This window comes from Sardina pilchardus, chromosome 16, assembly GCF_963854185.1.
Source record: "Sardina pilchardus chromosome 16, fSarPil1.1, whole genome shotgun sequence".
Lineage (NCBI taxonomy): Eukaryota > Metazoa > Chordata > Actinopteri > Clupeiformes > Clupeidae > Sardina > Sardina pilchardus.
In genome coordinates this window covers 17,779,030-17,794,984 of record NC_085009.1, presented here as the reverse complement: position 1 = coordinate 17,794,984, position 15,955 = coordinate 17,779,030, and the positions used below count along the sequence as shown (strand labels likewise).

General features: G+C 42.0%; 1 protein-coding gene across 1 annotated transcript in view; it reads right to left on the bottom strand.

Moving 5' to 3' along the window:
• Positions 1–6,374: 6,374 nt before the first annotated feature.
• Positions 6,375–15,955, bottom strand: part of ndrg2 (NDRG family member 2) — a gene marked incomplete in the record, with an annotated part of 39,250 nt that continues 29,669 nt past the window's right edge. Inside the window, 12 exon segments of the mRNA XM_062515928.1 lie at positions 6,375–9,605; positions 9,948–9,999; positions 10,120–10,155; positions 10,454–10,501; positions 10,596–10,647; positions 11,136–11,174; positions 11,390–11,493; positions 11,987–12,043; positions 12,577–12,663; positions 13,617–13,677; positions 13,926–13,988; positions 14,251–14,371. Coding sequence (XP_062371912.1) covers positions 9,442–9,605; positions 9,948–9,999; positions 10,120–10,155; positions 10,454–10,501; positions 10,596–10,647; positions 11,136–11,174; positions 11,390–11,493; positions 11,987–12,043; positions 12,577–12,663; positions 13,617–13,677; positions 13,926–13,988; positions 14,251–14,371 — 884 coding nt within the window.

Below are 15,955 nucleotides of genomic sequence, written 5' to 3'. Positions count from 1 at the left end.
CATAAACAGACTAAAGCAAAATGTTTACATGCATTCAAAACTAAATGATTCTCTAGATAGAAGACTCACAATACAAATGCAGTTTAACCCTGTGTCATTGTATCATAATACAATTAGGAACAATAATATACTGTAGCATTCACTGTACCATAGAGTAACATTATTAAACATATTCCCATATTTATTGTCATTGTTCAAGTGCTTCTTACAGTAAATTGATGGGGATATTAATTGCATCATTATGTGAGGACGATTTCCCTGTAACAGAAGTGTTATTGCACACCACAGTTGATTGAGTTTACTAGTGTCTGTAACCACTGGATCCCTCTCTGTTCTTGCCTCTCTGATACGTCTGTTGCTGTCAAGGGCACACAGGTCTCAGCAGCAACCTAGAGCAGAAATGGCACACACTGCCACTGATCTGATCCATTCAGCTTTGATGGCAGAAAGTCCACACAGTGGCTACGGACATGAACATCAACAAAGACAGGTTTGATTGACTGGATGTTTGACTTCCCTATTTTCCTTCCCTGTGGTGATCTACAAAGACTACAAAGGCTACAAAGCCTTCCATCTTCTAAATCTCACACGATTCAGCTCAGTATGTTCATTCATTCATTCATTCATTCAACCTCTATTTATTTTTTCGGAAGTTCATTGAGGGTCGTCCTCATTTTCAGTGATGCCGAGATTACAATAACAATCAACACCAAAATACATACAGTAGTAGACAATAGTTGTAGTGAAATGTAATGTAGGTCTACAGATAATCAAACAAAATGATCAAAAAAGACATAAAATTGTACAGGGGGATGGAAAAAATGTATGAGGTTGATTTACTTCTACTACAACTTATTACTTCAACAACATAGAGTGCTATTAGTTTAAATGACTTTAAATTAGTGTTTGTTGTGTGGTGACATACAGTACAGATACAACTCTTAGTTGAACTAATTTAGATGTACCGCAAAGCGATACACAATATGACCGCCGCTCAGTCCTGCACATTCTCTCTGCAAATATCAATCACGCTTTTGTTTCCATCGCCTACTCCATCCCTTACTGCAACTTTTATGTATGTAAATGAGTGTGCATGTGTGCGCTTGCTTTTGTGTATGAGTGCACACACACACGCAGGCATACACTCACACACACACACACACATGCGCGTACGTGCACACACAAACACACACATACACACACACACGCACACATGTACACACATACACACACACACACACACACACACACACAGGCACACCGCAGATACACCCACAGAGAGAGAAAGAGAGAACACACACAGATAACACAGAAAACACCCAGACACAGAGAGAGAGAGAGAAAGAAAGTGTGTGTGTGTGCACTGTGCATCTGTGTGTGTGTGTGTATGTGTGTGTAAGGGTGTTTGTGCATGTGTTTGTGTAAGTTTTTATGCACATGTGTGTATGTACTGGTGCGTGTGTGTGTAGGTATGTGTCTGTGTGTGTGTATTGTGTGTGTGTGTGTGTGTGTGTGTGTGTGTGTGTGTGTGTGTGTGTGTGTGTGTGTGTGTGTGTGTGTGTGTGTGTGTGTGTGTGTGTGTGTGTGTGTGTTCCTGCATGTTTGTATGTTTGTTGCACCCAGAGCAACCATTCTCTTTTAAAACATATATATTTGGAAACTAGTAGATTAGGTTTCTAATGGTGTCACTTCTACGTTTCTAGGACAAAAACTAGCAGAGATTGAGATGTGTGTTTGGAACAGTTTTTCAAATCTCCAGGGGGGGATTTAGACTCCAGAGGGTTAATACCACCATCTACAGGCCGATGGGTATACAGTCCTTAATGTACACATAAATCCATTTATTTTATAGCCCCCCATGCATGAAATTCCACAAAACTTGGCATACTCCCAGAGGGTGTCAGGTTAATCATGCACATGAAATTTGGTGAAGTTCTTAACATCTCATCTGAAGATAGGGGCAATTAAAGCAATATTACATTGCATTTTCACAAATGACTGGTTATAAGCTAAGTTGATGCGAGCTCTTGAGACCATACCATAAACATTTTGTCATCGTCGGTGCCACGGTTCAGGTAGTTATGTAGGAAAAACTGCAATTTTTGGGCTTCGGGCGGGGGCAGCGCGGGGAGGGAGTGACCCCTGGGGACGAAACAAAAATTTTCCTTAGAAGTCTACTGGGGCTACATGCTGACCAAGTTTCATGTGCCCCGGTGTTACGGTGTGCCGGGAATCGTTGACGCAAAATTCAGAATCGATGACGGAAAAAAAAAAAAACTTTGACAACAACTATATGATCATAATATCATAATATAATCATAATAATTATCTTTCAGGGACATGAGCTAGGAAAATATGCACAAGGACAAGGCTGTTCTGGTCATTGTGTTTGTTTGTAGCTTGTAATATGGAGCCATAGGTATGCTTCAGAAGTACATGTACTGTAGGCCATAAACTAATTAGGCTACCCTGAGCTGCCATACTTAGCTTGACTTGCAGTTGACTTTTTGTGGTTCTCATTCATTTTTTCCTATTTAATTAACCCACACCCCTGCAGTAACCCAACCACAACCCCCAGCAGTGTACGTGGTTCCCCACACTTTGGGGACACACATTTGTTTTTCAATCCATCCCATGTAAAATATAAGGAGACTCAGTCATCCCACACCCTGCTCCGAATCCACCGCCATGCGAAAACGATTTAACATCAAAGTTGGGAAAACAGTAGAATCTGGATAAGGAAGCCTGCAGAGGAAAAGAGTAAATATTGACACATGTCAATATCAATGATCATATAATAAATTACACAACTAAATATTTGTATATTTAATGACTTTTGGGGGAGACATTCATCACGGAACACATTGCTGAATCCGTAGGCTATAGAAATCATGGCAATATGAAATCAGAAATACAAAAATAGATAAAAAGACAAATATTATCTGTGCTTCAGTTGACATGCAAAATGACAACTGTGTGCTGTGTATGTACCTGTCCAGTATGACTGAGAAGTTAAGACTCTGGCAGATGAAGTAACTGTTGCTTGGGATGTAGGCCTACTGACTCCAGTCACTGAGGCTGAGCTGCTCCCGTTGGCAACAGTCATGGCTGTGGTGTATATAGTGGCATTTCCATTACCATTAGCACTGCTAGCAATAGTGCTATTAGTGCTAACTGAACTGGAATTAGCTGCAACAGTTACAGCACTGCTGTCACTGACATTGGAGGTGGTATTATTGCTAACTGAACTGGAATTAGCTGCAACAGTCACAGCACTGCTGTCACTGACGTTGGAGGCGCTGTTATTGCTAACTGAACTGGAATTAACTGCAACAGTCACAGCGCTGCTATCACTGATGTTGGAGGCGCTGTTATTGCTAACTGAACTAGAACTAGCTGCTACAGTCACAGTGCTAACATTACTAACGTTGGAGGAGTCCATAGTCGAAGCAGAACTGCGTGCAGCTGGAGAGGCACTGACTGCAGATGCGACTGAACTTGTTTGAGCTGCGACTGGAGCTGCAGCTGACCCAGCGGCGGCAGACGTGGTCAAAGATAAGAGATTAGCAGCCGCTATCCCAGATGAGGTTCTGGTCGCAGTGGCTGTTGATGTAGACACAGCTGGAGGTGAAGAAGTGGTTGTGGCAGTAGGGCCTGTTGTCGTCATGTATGCTGGTGTGGTTGTCAGAGCAACCGTTGTTGTTGTTGTTGTTGTTGTGGGAACAGTGACGCTAGTGGGATTAAGTGTCGTAGAGATGGACACTGGTGGTGGTGCGCTAGAGCTAGTGCTATCAGATGTATCGGCACCGACTGGAGCACTAGCAGAACTGGCTGAGCTTGTGCTCGCAGGAACACCTGTGGAGACGTTTTCAGTTGTGGAGGTGCCTGTGCTCTCAGGTGTGGTGGTGATTGGCTCAGGTGTGGTGATGGGTGAGGCAGATGTGTTGATGGATGGGTCAGGTGTGGCGCTAGATGAATCAGATGTATAGGTGGATGAGTCAGGTGTGGCGGTGGATGTGTTAGTTGTATGGGAGGAAGGATCTGATGTATGGGTGGATATGTCAGGTGTAGTGCTGGACAAATCAGATGTGGCGGTGGAAGCGTCAGGTGTGTTGGCAGATGAATCAGATGTCGCGGCGGTGGATTCATTAGTTGTGTTGGTGGATAGATAAGATATGGTGCTGGATGAATCAGATGTATAGGTGGATGGGTCAATAGTGGAGGCGGATGGGTCAAGAGTGGAGGCGGATGGGTCAAGAGTGGAGGCAGATGGGTCAAGAGTGGAGGTGGATGGGTCAAAAGTGGAGGCAGATGGGTCAGGTGTGGCGGTGGATGGGTCAGGTGTGGCGGTGGACGGGTCAGGTGTGGCGGTGGATGGGTCAGGTGTGGAGGTGGACTGTGCTGTACAGGTGAGGGTGCCCTTGCACACCAGCAGCAGAGTGAACAAAGTGGTCCAGTGGCTCATCTAGTCGAGAGAGAGGCATTGAGACAGGAGAATGAGACTACAAACAAGCTGTGCTACCTAATCAAGACTTTAGTCTCACTGATGATACTGATGAGCCTCAGAAGATAATTGTATCCAATTGTATTATTTTAGTATTTCACCAGTGGAAAAATATGTTTTGATCAAAACATACAGTCTGTATAACACATTTCTTCAATTCCCTGCCAAATCTTATATTATATTATAATATAATAAATTATATTAATTGATATTATTATATCACAAAGTGTGTTATCAAAGCTTACATACCTACAGTATACATTCATAGGCCTACATACTGTGCATCCTCATTATCAACCAATAGTATTCGAATGTCATTTGAAGCAACTGTCTATTGTACAGTTTCATATCACACAATATACATTCCAAAATACTTCACATACAGTACATACTTCACATACGTCATATGCTCACATCTGATACATGCCACATTGCCCAACATGCTTGTTGGATTTGATAACTTTGATTAAATGTCATTGATAAATGTATACACATTGATTTATTTTGATGATTACTGTATCAGTTAAATATATCAGGCTACATAAGGACTTCTGTAATATTATTTTCTTCTCAAAAAAAAATAATAATATTGTACTAACCAACGATTACAAATATCACACATATTCTGGCACACTATTTCTGTACAATGTATGAACAAAATATAATGAGTGTGAGAGTGGCAGATATTGCAACTATTACACATTAATGTGCTGCAAAATAATGCATTGAACTGCTTGTATAAAATGAATACATTACCATAGTTCTGTTTCTGAGACTCTTCAAGTATCTTCAAAACCAGTTCACCTTAAGTCCTCTGAACATATTGTCATGAAAGAAAATGTTTTAGTATTTAATCAAATAAAAAACCCAATACGAAATCAGTAACCTAATGGTCAATTGAGCTATCTATATGACAAAAGAGATTTAAATGTCACGGTATTCCCCATATAGGCTAAATTACCCTTGAGTTGCAGAACTCCCTATGCAATCACATTAAAGCAATGCAATGCCCCAACATCTCTTCACCTGTCTCTGCTTTTACATCTCGAGTGGACTCTGGTGATTATATGAGTGTGCTGCTCAAGTTCATACAAACAATGGCTTAAGATAGAAGAGGAAATGTTTGGGCTGCATTTCGATGGCAACACATTTAAGCCCCAATTTATGGTAAATGACAGGGTGACACGGTTTTAGGATTTCAGAGGAAGACCAGGTAGTGTTCCTCAGTTACAATCACCAAGGTCATTGTTCTTCGTACTTTTATATTTTGTTGATGATTCAGAACACTGGCAACCTGACAAATGTGAAAGTCATAGCGTGTATGTAACTTCCCGGCCCTGCCCTCTGATGAAGAATCACATTACCAGGCTTTGTCTGGCCTTCCGAGTGGCATTGAGAGCATCAGACGTCAGTTAGGTCTACGGAACAACATTTTTGATTTCAACTGTCTCTTAAAAAACACCGCTCAGACAAAATGTTTATATGTTTCATTTTCATTTTATTAGTTCTTTGTAGTTTATTCAGTTCATTGTAGTACACAGAGAAATTAGCCACACACAAATTTGATTGTATTTTTTTGTTAAACATTTTTTTTTTTTGTTAATTATATTATTTCCCTTTTTTTAAGTGCTATCGCTAAAAAATGTTACACATAAACTATCACACTAATGACTAACTTGTGAGCACACTAAGACAGGAACTATTTCACAAAAAGAACTTGGAAAACGAAAGTAAATGGGGAAAATGGGCATGGTTAAAAAAATATAACCAAGAAATAAAATTAAAAAAAAAATAAAATAAAATAAACAAAAATGGGACAGTTTCCGTTACATTCACATGACCATTCCCCCATTGTCACTGTGAATTCCTTCCCACCCACCCGCCCCCATCCCCCCTTTTTTTGGTAAACCATTTCAAGCTCTACAGTCTTTTTGGTAGAGATGCCCAATTGGTGGGTAAATGCCAATGCATTTACTTATCTCTTTGTCCTCGCTGTTTACATCTGTTACCATGACTACTGCCCTTCTGAGACAGATCAAAGCTGAGTCACACTCTCCCCGCTTCACTCTATCAAACAAATGAACCATGAAAGGTACAGGTAGAGATTGAAGAGAGAGTTCGAAAGAAAGAAAGAGAAAGAAAGAAACGAAGACAAAAGCAGAACAGGACGAAGAGGGAATATTAACTTTATTCATTTATTAGCAAAAGAAAGTCGATTTGGATATTGACTAGATACTGTATTTGAATTCAACAACAAATGGAAAACATGATGTTCTTAAGACCAAACACAACTTGTATGCAGCCACATGACGCACACACGCGCATACACACACCACACGCACCAAAACACACACACACACACACACACACACACACACACACACACACACACACACTCAGATTATGCAAGAGAACAACCAATTATTTCCTTGCACTATGTGTTTATATCTTAAAAAATTACCCTGGGCAGTGTCGTGCTGAAGATGATTGTGAACAAGTTGCAAGTCTGCCATTACAGGCCAAGCATTAAACCAGCATTTATTTTATTAAAGTGTGCTTCACAGGTTCCAATGGATCTGTTTGTTACAGTTAATAAGTCACAGTATTTCAAAACTGCCGATTGGTCAGTCAACATAAAATGCTGTGTTCATGGCTACTGCACATACCAATGTTAATATTGGTAAGCAAAGGCTTCCTGGCAGTATAGATTGCTTGTACTTTTAGTGGTAAGTGGCCATACCCTTCTGGCAGTGTAGAAACCTTTATGGGGACTGGGTTCAAAATAGGGCAGCTGTGAAGAAGAGGCCATTTTGTTTCTCTAAAATGGTTTGTAAGGACCGTATATTTGAAAGTTTTTCATTTCCCTTTCAAAGCTGTGCTTAGAGGGCCAAAAGTGCACCTACATATCCACACACAGTCAGCCACACAACCACACACATACTGCACACACACACACACACACACACACACACACACACACACACACACACACACATCCACATCCACACTTATACACACATAACACCTTATTCACATTCTATATACAAGACAACACCTTTTATTTTTTTAGGGTAGCCATGAGCCTTGGACCTCTCTGTGGTGACCTTTCTAAAGCACCAACTCCTAAACTCACTTGAATGCTATGTATAGACCTCTACCGTGCTCGGCTACAGATTGCTTTTGCCATGGCACAAACCAAATCTACAAAACCCAGAGGGTCTCTTCAATCCACAAACATGAGCCAGCTAGGTTGGTTTGTCAGGAGAGGTAGGGGTTGGTTTGACTGCAGACAGCGCAATTAGAGTGTTTGTTAGTTTGTTTTTTGAGTTGTTCACACTTTTCCCCCCGTCAACACAGTGACCCCTATTGGTAAGGTTGGGGACTGCGGCAGTAGCAGCAGCGGAAGCACTGATCTCTCTGCAACTGGCCTTACTTATCCATACAAGTGGAGCACAACCTTTCTTCCTAAGAGGACAATTGAAATTGATCCCCCTTCCTGAGTCATACTCATGTCCTTCAAGGGCTCCATGACAACATACATCATCATAACTCACAACACCGAGTTGATTTGAAACCAAAAAAAATAATTAAAAAAAAAGAACAAAAGTTTCATCCTCATTCAAATGGGCGAGAAGCAAGCATGCAATTCAGAAAAACAACAAAAAAATAATCCCAGAGCATAGTTGATTCCCCTCCCCAGAACCGCCCTGGTCCAACCCCTGACACGGGAAAAAGAATTACAGTCATTTCAAATGGGGCAAATGGAAGACAAGTGTTGTCATTGACAACGCAAAGGGGCGGGGAGGAGGAGTGGCTTTGGCCTAAGCTTCGAGTCACTGCACCCAACCTGGGTCACATGACCCCTAAGCTTCGGTTGATTGGCTACTCCTCCTCCCCTGCTTCAGGAAAAGCAGGATAAGAATACAGAGGATTAAAAATTACAAAACAGAGAGAAAAAAATAACTCACACAAAAAGAAAACTGAATGAAAAAGAGTAGATAGACACACTATAAGTATTTCCATACTCTATTGTAGTTTGTTTTCTAGCAATTTAATATGCTTTAAAAAGTTAACACGTAATTAGGAGAAACTTGGTTATTTTTTTGTGTTTTTTCTTTACAGTAACGTTATGGTCATTGACATTATTAATATCATTAATATCCTCATATTTATCATTAATATTATTATTCTGATCATTACTATTGATTAGCACTACACATGAGTCACTCCACAGTACCCAGTCACACGGTTCTCTCCACATGGTTAAAGGGCTCTACTGTCAATCACCTGAACACGCAGACGGAGGGGAAGAGAGAGAGAGACATCACTTCCTCCTATACGCTTCCCCCTTTGTCTTCCTTTCTCCTTCTCATTCTCCTTCTATCCCTTTATCTCCTCAATTCATTCTTCTCCGCAACCCTTCACACTGTGTTTTGGGTTTCCCTTACTGTGGCAGGATGGAGTGATGAAGGAGGGGACAAAGTGATGTTTTTCTTTTTTCCCCCTCTTTGATGCTTTGTCATGATTGCTTTTCCGCCTCAATGGGGGCTTTCTAACTTCCCTTGACCACTGCTTATTCGACAGTGGCATCGTCCTCATCTCACTCGCCCTCATTGACCTCCTCCATCTACCATCCTCTTTCTCTCACTCTCTTGACTCAGTCTCTTTCTAACCTCCCCTGTCCATCTTCATCTCCATCTCCTTGCCTCTCTTATCAGCCGGTGTAATGGAGAATGGGGTGGATCTCACGGGTAGGATGAGCTGATTAGCGCAATGAGTGATGGGTGATTTCATCCTGTTTCCTTCTTCTCTCGATTTGCCCTAATCCTCTTCTTCTCCTCCTCCTACCTTATCCCCCTCTCTCTCTCTCTCCCTCTTCCTCTCTCTCTCTCTCTCTCTCTCTCTCTCTCTCTCTCTCTCTCTCTCTCTCTCTTTCTTCAGCAGGATACTTCCATGGTGTGGGAGGGGCTGGGGGGGAGCTGCCCACCCTGCGAGCCCTGGGAGAGGGTGCGTGAGCGCGAGCGTGAGCCCTCCATGGAGTAGGACGAGGACAGGGAGGTGGTGCGAGACCGCGACAGACGTGTCATGCAGGACGATGCCACTGCAGAGAGACAAAAGAATGAGGTTAGAGAGAGAGGTTAATAAATTCATGACAATAAAATAAAATAAAAAGCACATAAGTGAGTCAAGGCAAACCAACTTTGAGCTGACCCACTTATGATCTGATCACTTAGGATCTGGCTCATTACAGTTTTTCTCAGTAGCTTGGGCACATTTCTCGAAATGTCATTAGCGTTTGCACAACAGTAAATGCATTTCTTGGAAAAAAAATCTCAAAAGCACAAAATCAATATTTATGCAAATCTATGTGTCAGTGTCAACAGAATTAAAAGTTCCTGTGCCACTGTTGTGAACGAGATAGTCAAAATGCTTAGTCACTTACTGTAGCCCATTCCCTGGATGAAGTACTTGAAAGCCTCAGTCAACTTGGCAGGCTGTGGACAAAGAGACAAAAGACTCGAGTTTAATTGACTGTGGCCCAGTCTGCAGTCGCACGCATGCTAATCACCGATGCTAATAGCTGGTCGGTTGGTCGGTTTGCTGTTTTGGCTCACCTGAGTAAGCTGAGGCATTCCACCAGCATCAGCCATCTGAGAAAAAGGCAACATGAAGCAATTAGGGTACTCATGGTATGAGGGGTGAGTAGCATTGTTGGTATACAGTACGTTTACTTGAACCTCATAATCTTTCGTTTAAAATGTTGTTTTTCATAGCGTCCAAAAATGTTTAAGCAGATGTGTGACAGGGTAGTACGGTATCATGAAATGATGTGGTGTTTTATGCTCTGCCATGGCGTAGTTAATTGTCAACCATAACATTTTCATATAAACGTATGTCAATCTTAATATTTAATACAACTAAAAAGCTTCCAAAGCTTTGTGTCATTACCTTTAGGAATGAAGTCGTTGTTGGGTCCATCTTGCTATTGCACTCCACCTAGTGGACAAGCAAGGGAACAACAGTGTAAGGATCAACCAACAGCACCATTTCAAGTAGCGTTGAGACAGGACTCCAAAGGCCGTAAACTCACTGCAGCATCTTCATATGGAGCCTGGTCACCCACCACGAGCATAACGGGACATCTGTGAGGACAAGGAAGAGGAGAGTGTTGTTGGGCAGTGATGGAGTAGGGTGAAGTAATGGAAACTAGCTCGAAAGTCAGCCCAAATTTACCCCACCCAGAAAAAAATGAGGGTGGAAAATTTAGTCTGATGTCACACCATTGAGAAGTCTATGGCAGTGAACAGTGAAGTAGTCATCACCCGAGCATGCTTGAGTTGATTTTGTCTACTGGTGGGGAAGCTAGATGTCTACGTTCCGCTATTGTATCTGACATACAAGAAATTGACAGCGAAATTTTAAAGACTAACAGAAAACAGTGACTAATGCATTTGACACCCTCCAATTGAATGAGTCGGGTAAATTCGGCCTGCCTTCCTGGTTAGGTTGAAACACCTACTGTAGCCCCAGAATAAAATCCGAATGTTGTGTTACTAGACAAATTCAAATTCTGATAAAACGGCTTGTTGCAAATTATGGAAGACATCGGAGAGTATTTGAACACACTTACTTGAATGTGCTGTTGCGGTCAATGGTCATATCTCGGCGACTGAAAATGAGCAAAAATAGTCCCATTAGCAAAATGTGTATGTGTGTGCAACTGTTTACTTAACCAGTCTCAGTGTATGTGTGTGTGTGTGTGTGTGTGTGTGTGTGTGTGTGTGTGTGTACAGTATGTTTGTGTATGTGTACATATATTTATGTATATTTATGCAAAGAAAAAGAGCATGTGCGGTGAAGAGTGATGTATTCAAACTCAATGACCTGTTGTAGCTCTTCCAGAAAAGCTCGATGTTTGCCAGGTTGGGTGCTTTAGAGATTCGCTCCCTATGTGACTGCAGGAGATCTGTGTTGGCTGAGAACTCCTCCTGAGAGTAACACACCAATAACAATCATCATTTTCTGAAACACACACACACACACACACACACACACACACACACACACACACACACACACACACACACACACACACACACACACATATATTCACACACACACACACACACACACACACACACACACACACACACACACACACACACACACACACACACACACACACACACACACACACACACACACAAACCTAGTAAAACAAAATTACCCACAGTAATTGGGTACTGTGAATACAGGCCAGAATACAGGCCATCAGGCAAACACTAAAGATGAAGAGTGCCCCCTGCAACAACCTTACAGAGCTACTGAAGCCGAAACACACACTCACACACACACAAACACACGCACACACACACACACACGCACACGCGCACACACGCACACGCACACGCGCACGCGCACACACACACACACACACACACACACACACACACACACACACACACACTGATGTTTACACACCTGACTGAAGAGGTGACTCAGGATCTGTTCTGTGACGGATGATGTCAGCGTTGTGAGCTGGAAAATCAGACAGACAAGATGGATGCAAGTGCAACCTCAGAACACATTCCCTTCAAATGTGGGGCCTTGAATTGAATACAACCTTACATCAAACAAATAAAGATACCATAACATAAGTATTTTATGTAGATATTACTGTAACTTCCTTCTCCTTGTGGTTGGGGGTTCATCATTATGAACCACAAGGAAAAAGAACATCTAATCTAATCTGATCTGATCTCTCAATGTTGAATACATACTGTAATGTACTGTGATGTGTAATGTTATGTTATGTATGTAATGTTAGATATGTATATTTGTGTATTATATAGTATTATAGTATAGTGTGTATATTTTACTTATATTCCTGTAAGATGATAATTATGTAGCATAATACAATCTTTAGGTGAAGAACGACCTGGGACACTGGAAAGGAGCATTAGATCTATGTAATACAGTGTGTGAAAATAATTAGAGAGGCAGATTGGCCAGAGATACAGGAAGCGAAGGAGGAGGAGGAGGAAGAAGAAGATGAGGAAGAGGAGATGTACCTTCTGTGCAGCCCAGTCCATCCAGCCCCGGGCGTTAGCATCGATGTTGACCAGGACTAACCCCTCCACTGACTCAGGGTTACTCATCTGGAGTGGAAAAGTAGGGGGAAGGGAAGAAAGGATGAGCAGAGGATAAGAGAGAGAGGGCAAAGAAGGGCGGGATTTGGCAGCGAAGGGAGAGAAGGAGAGGATGGGGGGGATGAGGCAGGAAATAAGAGGAGAGGGAGGTGTGCAGAAGATGGAGACATAAGGAGAGAGAGAGAGAGAGAGAAGAGGAGATGATATGTGGAGGAAGCAGAAGGGTAAGAAAGAACAGAGGAGAGAAAACAAGAGAAAGAGAAAATAAAAACAGAGAGAAAACAGGAAAAGGAAGGGAAGGAAAAAGACAGAGGGAACAAGAGAATGAGCCAAGGAGGAATGGAATAACAGGGGGATGAAAAGGAAGTGGCATTTTAATTGAAGGAGATATGGCAGAGGAAAGGGGAAACAAAAAAATGAAGAAATCCATTTTATTATAGCAGTAAAACAATAACTCCATGTACATCACCATCAAGGACATTTTTTAAGTCCTCACAAAATATTGTCTCCACTTAGACATAAAACCTGAGCATTTGTAATAGGGTAGTGTGTGCAACTGCATTAACAATACAGGTTAGTGTGCAACTGCACCACAGCATGAGTTGATATGGAGCTCAAGATGCACCATGGCCACACACTGAGAATTTGGACAGTGCAGACTCCTGCCTCTCAGTGTGAGTTTGCATTATCTTGCTGTCTGTGTGCGTCTGTCTGTGTGTGTGTGTGAGTGTGTGTGTGTGTGTGTGTGTGTGTGTGTGTGTCTGTGTGTGTGTCTGTGTGTGTCTGTGTGTGTGTGTGTGCGTGTGTGTGCACTCACGTCAGTCCATATGTGCAATGTATGGAGTAAGAGCCTACTGAGATATTGGCAAGAGAACAAATCTCTCTGTGTGTGTGTGTGTGTGTGTGTGTGTGTGTGTGTGTGTGTGGTGGTGTGTGTGTGTGTGTAGAATGTCGTGACCTACTGAGAATTTGGAGAGCACGTAGGCTCCAGCTCCTACTCCAACACCAATGATAGTCCGGAAACTAGACAGCAGAAGGAACAGACCACAGTAAGAGGCTTTTTAAACCACCCTTCAAGCCACCCTCCACACAAGCCGTAAGCCACAATGAACTCTCAACCAGTAGGTTGCTCGATTAAATACAGCCATTCATACAAACGTTACTCATACAGTATATGAATTCATTGTGGTTAATGTTTTGGAATATAAAATAGATAATAAAAAAATGAATTCAAGCATATATTAAATAAATAATCCAAACAGGAAGCTCACTTGAAGTACTGCAGCACAGCAGGGATCATGTCCGCCAGCTGCTCCATTGGTGGGTACTGGTACCTGTCCCCAGAGAGATGCACTTTTAAGGGCCGTTAACACCAAAAACGATAACTACAACGACGAGATGAATTAAGGGTGTACCACTACAACCTATATTGTGTGGCATAATGTGGTATGTCTTATTATTCAGTTGTATTTTTTTAGAATCACTCTCTCTCTCTCTCTCTCACCCTCTCTCGCTCTCTCTCTCTCTCACCCTCTCTCTCTCTCTCTCTCTCTCTCACCCTCTCTCTCTCTCTCTCTCTCTCTCTCTCTCTCTCACCCATTGGGATAGGCAGCCGCCCCATCCTCCTGTCCAGGTGCGTCCACATGGACCACTGTGAAGTTCTTCACAATCTCCTGCATCTCCTCAAACTTAAACAAAGTGTTGAAACAGCTCTTACCTGGGAGACAGCAGAGAGAGGGAGAGGGAGAGAGAGAGAGATAATTGACAAAAAAATCAAAAGGGGGGAAAGAGCATGAGAGAGAAAAAGGGGAAAAGAGAAGAGAGAGAGATTGAGAGAGAGAAAACAGCACAAGAAATAGGTCACACTAATAGCATGCGACAAGCTGCATTGACCATTTAAACTTGGCAGTTCTCAGAAGAGGTCAAACTAATAGATAGATACATATAGATTTGCAAAGGACAGAGGTTATGAGGTATGCCCCCGGGGAAGCACCATTTATTTTTTATTCGAAAAACAAATGTCCTTAGAATTCTTCGAATGATAGAACTATCCCATGTGATTCACTATCATACATTATGTATAATCTGATAGATAGATAGATACAGTAGATAGATAGATAGATAGATACTGTAGATAGATAGATAGATAGATACAGTAGATAAATAGATAGATAGATAGATAGATAGATAGAAATCACGTGTTTAACTTCATTAGCACAACCCAAAGTCATCAATGCAAAGGAAGAAAGAGAAAGCCAGCAAGGGGAAGAGCAAGAGAGATCCTCTCTTGAGAGTCCTTGCCCTACTCAAGGTCATGTGAAATGCTCGTTAGAACACCATCTTGAAATCGAATCTCCAGCAGCGCCTGTTCTGTTTCCCCTCCCTCACTGCCCTATGGGGAGCCTTAATGGTGAGTGACACATCAGTTGTGGGGGATGACAAGAGAGAAGGTGAAGTGTGAGGCAAAGGTGAGTTCAGAGAGGGGAACAACAGAGAGGGCCAACAGCGGAGAGGGCATCAATTAGGTGAGTCATGAATTGAAAATGACAGTGATGGAGAGAGAGAAACGAAGAGATGAGAGAAACAGAGAGAAGAAAGAGAGAGAGAGTGAGAGAAGGAGAGAGGGTGCTGCTGGAGAGGAGTAGTGTTGTGGAGAGCACTAAAAAAGGGAGAGCTGATAAAAAAGGGAGAAATGTGTTTCTGTGTACGAGAGAGAGAGAGAGAAAGAGAGAGAATGGAGAGAGAGAGAGAGAGAGAGAGAGAGAGTGTGTGTCCTGGAAAGCTTCAGGACACACATCAGCATGGAAGCAGACAGTGAGTAAAAGACAGAGCAATGGAGAGTGGCGGAGATAGGACGAAGAAACACAGAACGTAAAAATAATCATGAAGAAAAGAAGAATTAAAGTCATGAATGGAGAGATGATGTCTGAAGAATGAAAGGATGGAAAGGGACCGAGGCTTTCTCAGTACATTGATTGATGCTGCCTGATTTAATTTAGCAGGTGGCATCTGTTTATAATTAACAGATTGTTGTAATTATTATAATATAATAATAGCAGGCTAAGTTAGACTTTGAAATCTGTTGAGGTTAGGCTAAGTAAATAACCTAAAGCTTACTGATTGGCTGAGACCACTTGAAGTGAGCTTCCATCACCAGTGGATTTCTCCCCATTAGCACATAATTTATAGCCAAATATATGGGGAAAATGGGACAGTTTCATACACTCTTAAAACAAATGTGTAGAAACAGCACAAATGGTGTTGTCCCTATCTGGTCGTGTTATTTTCAACACATATTGTG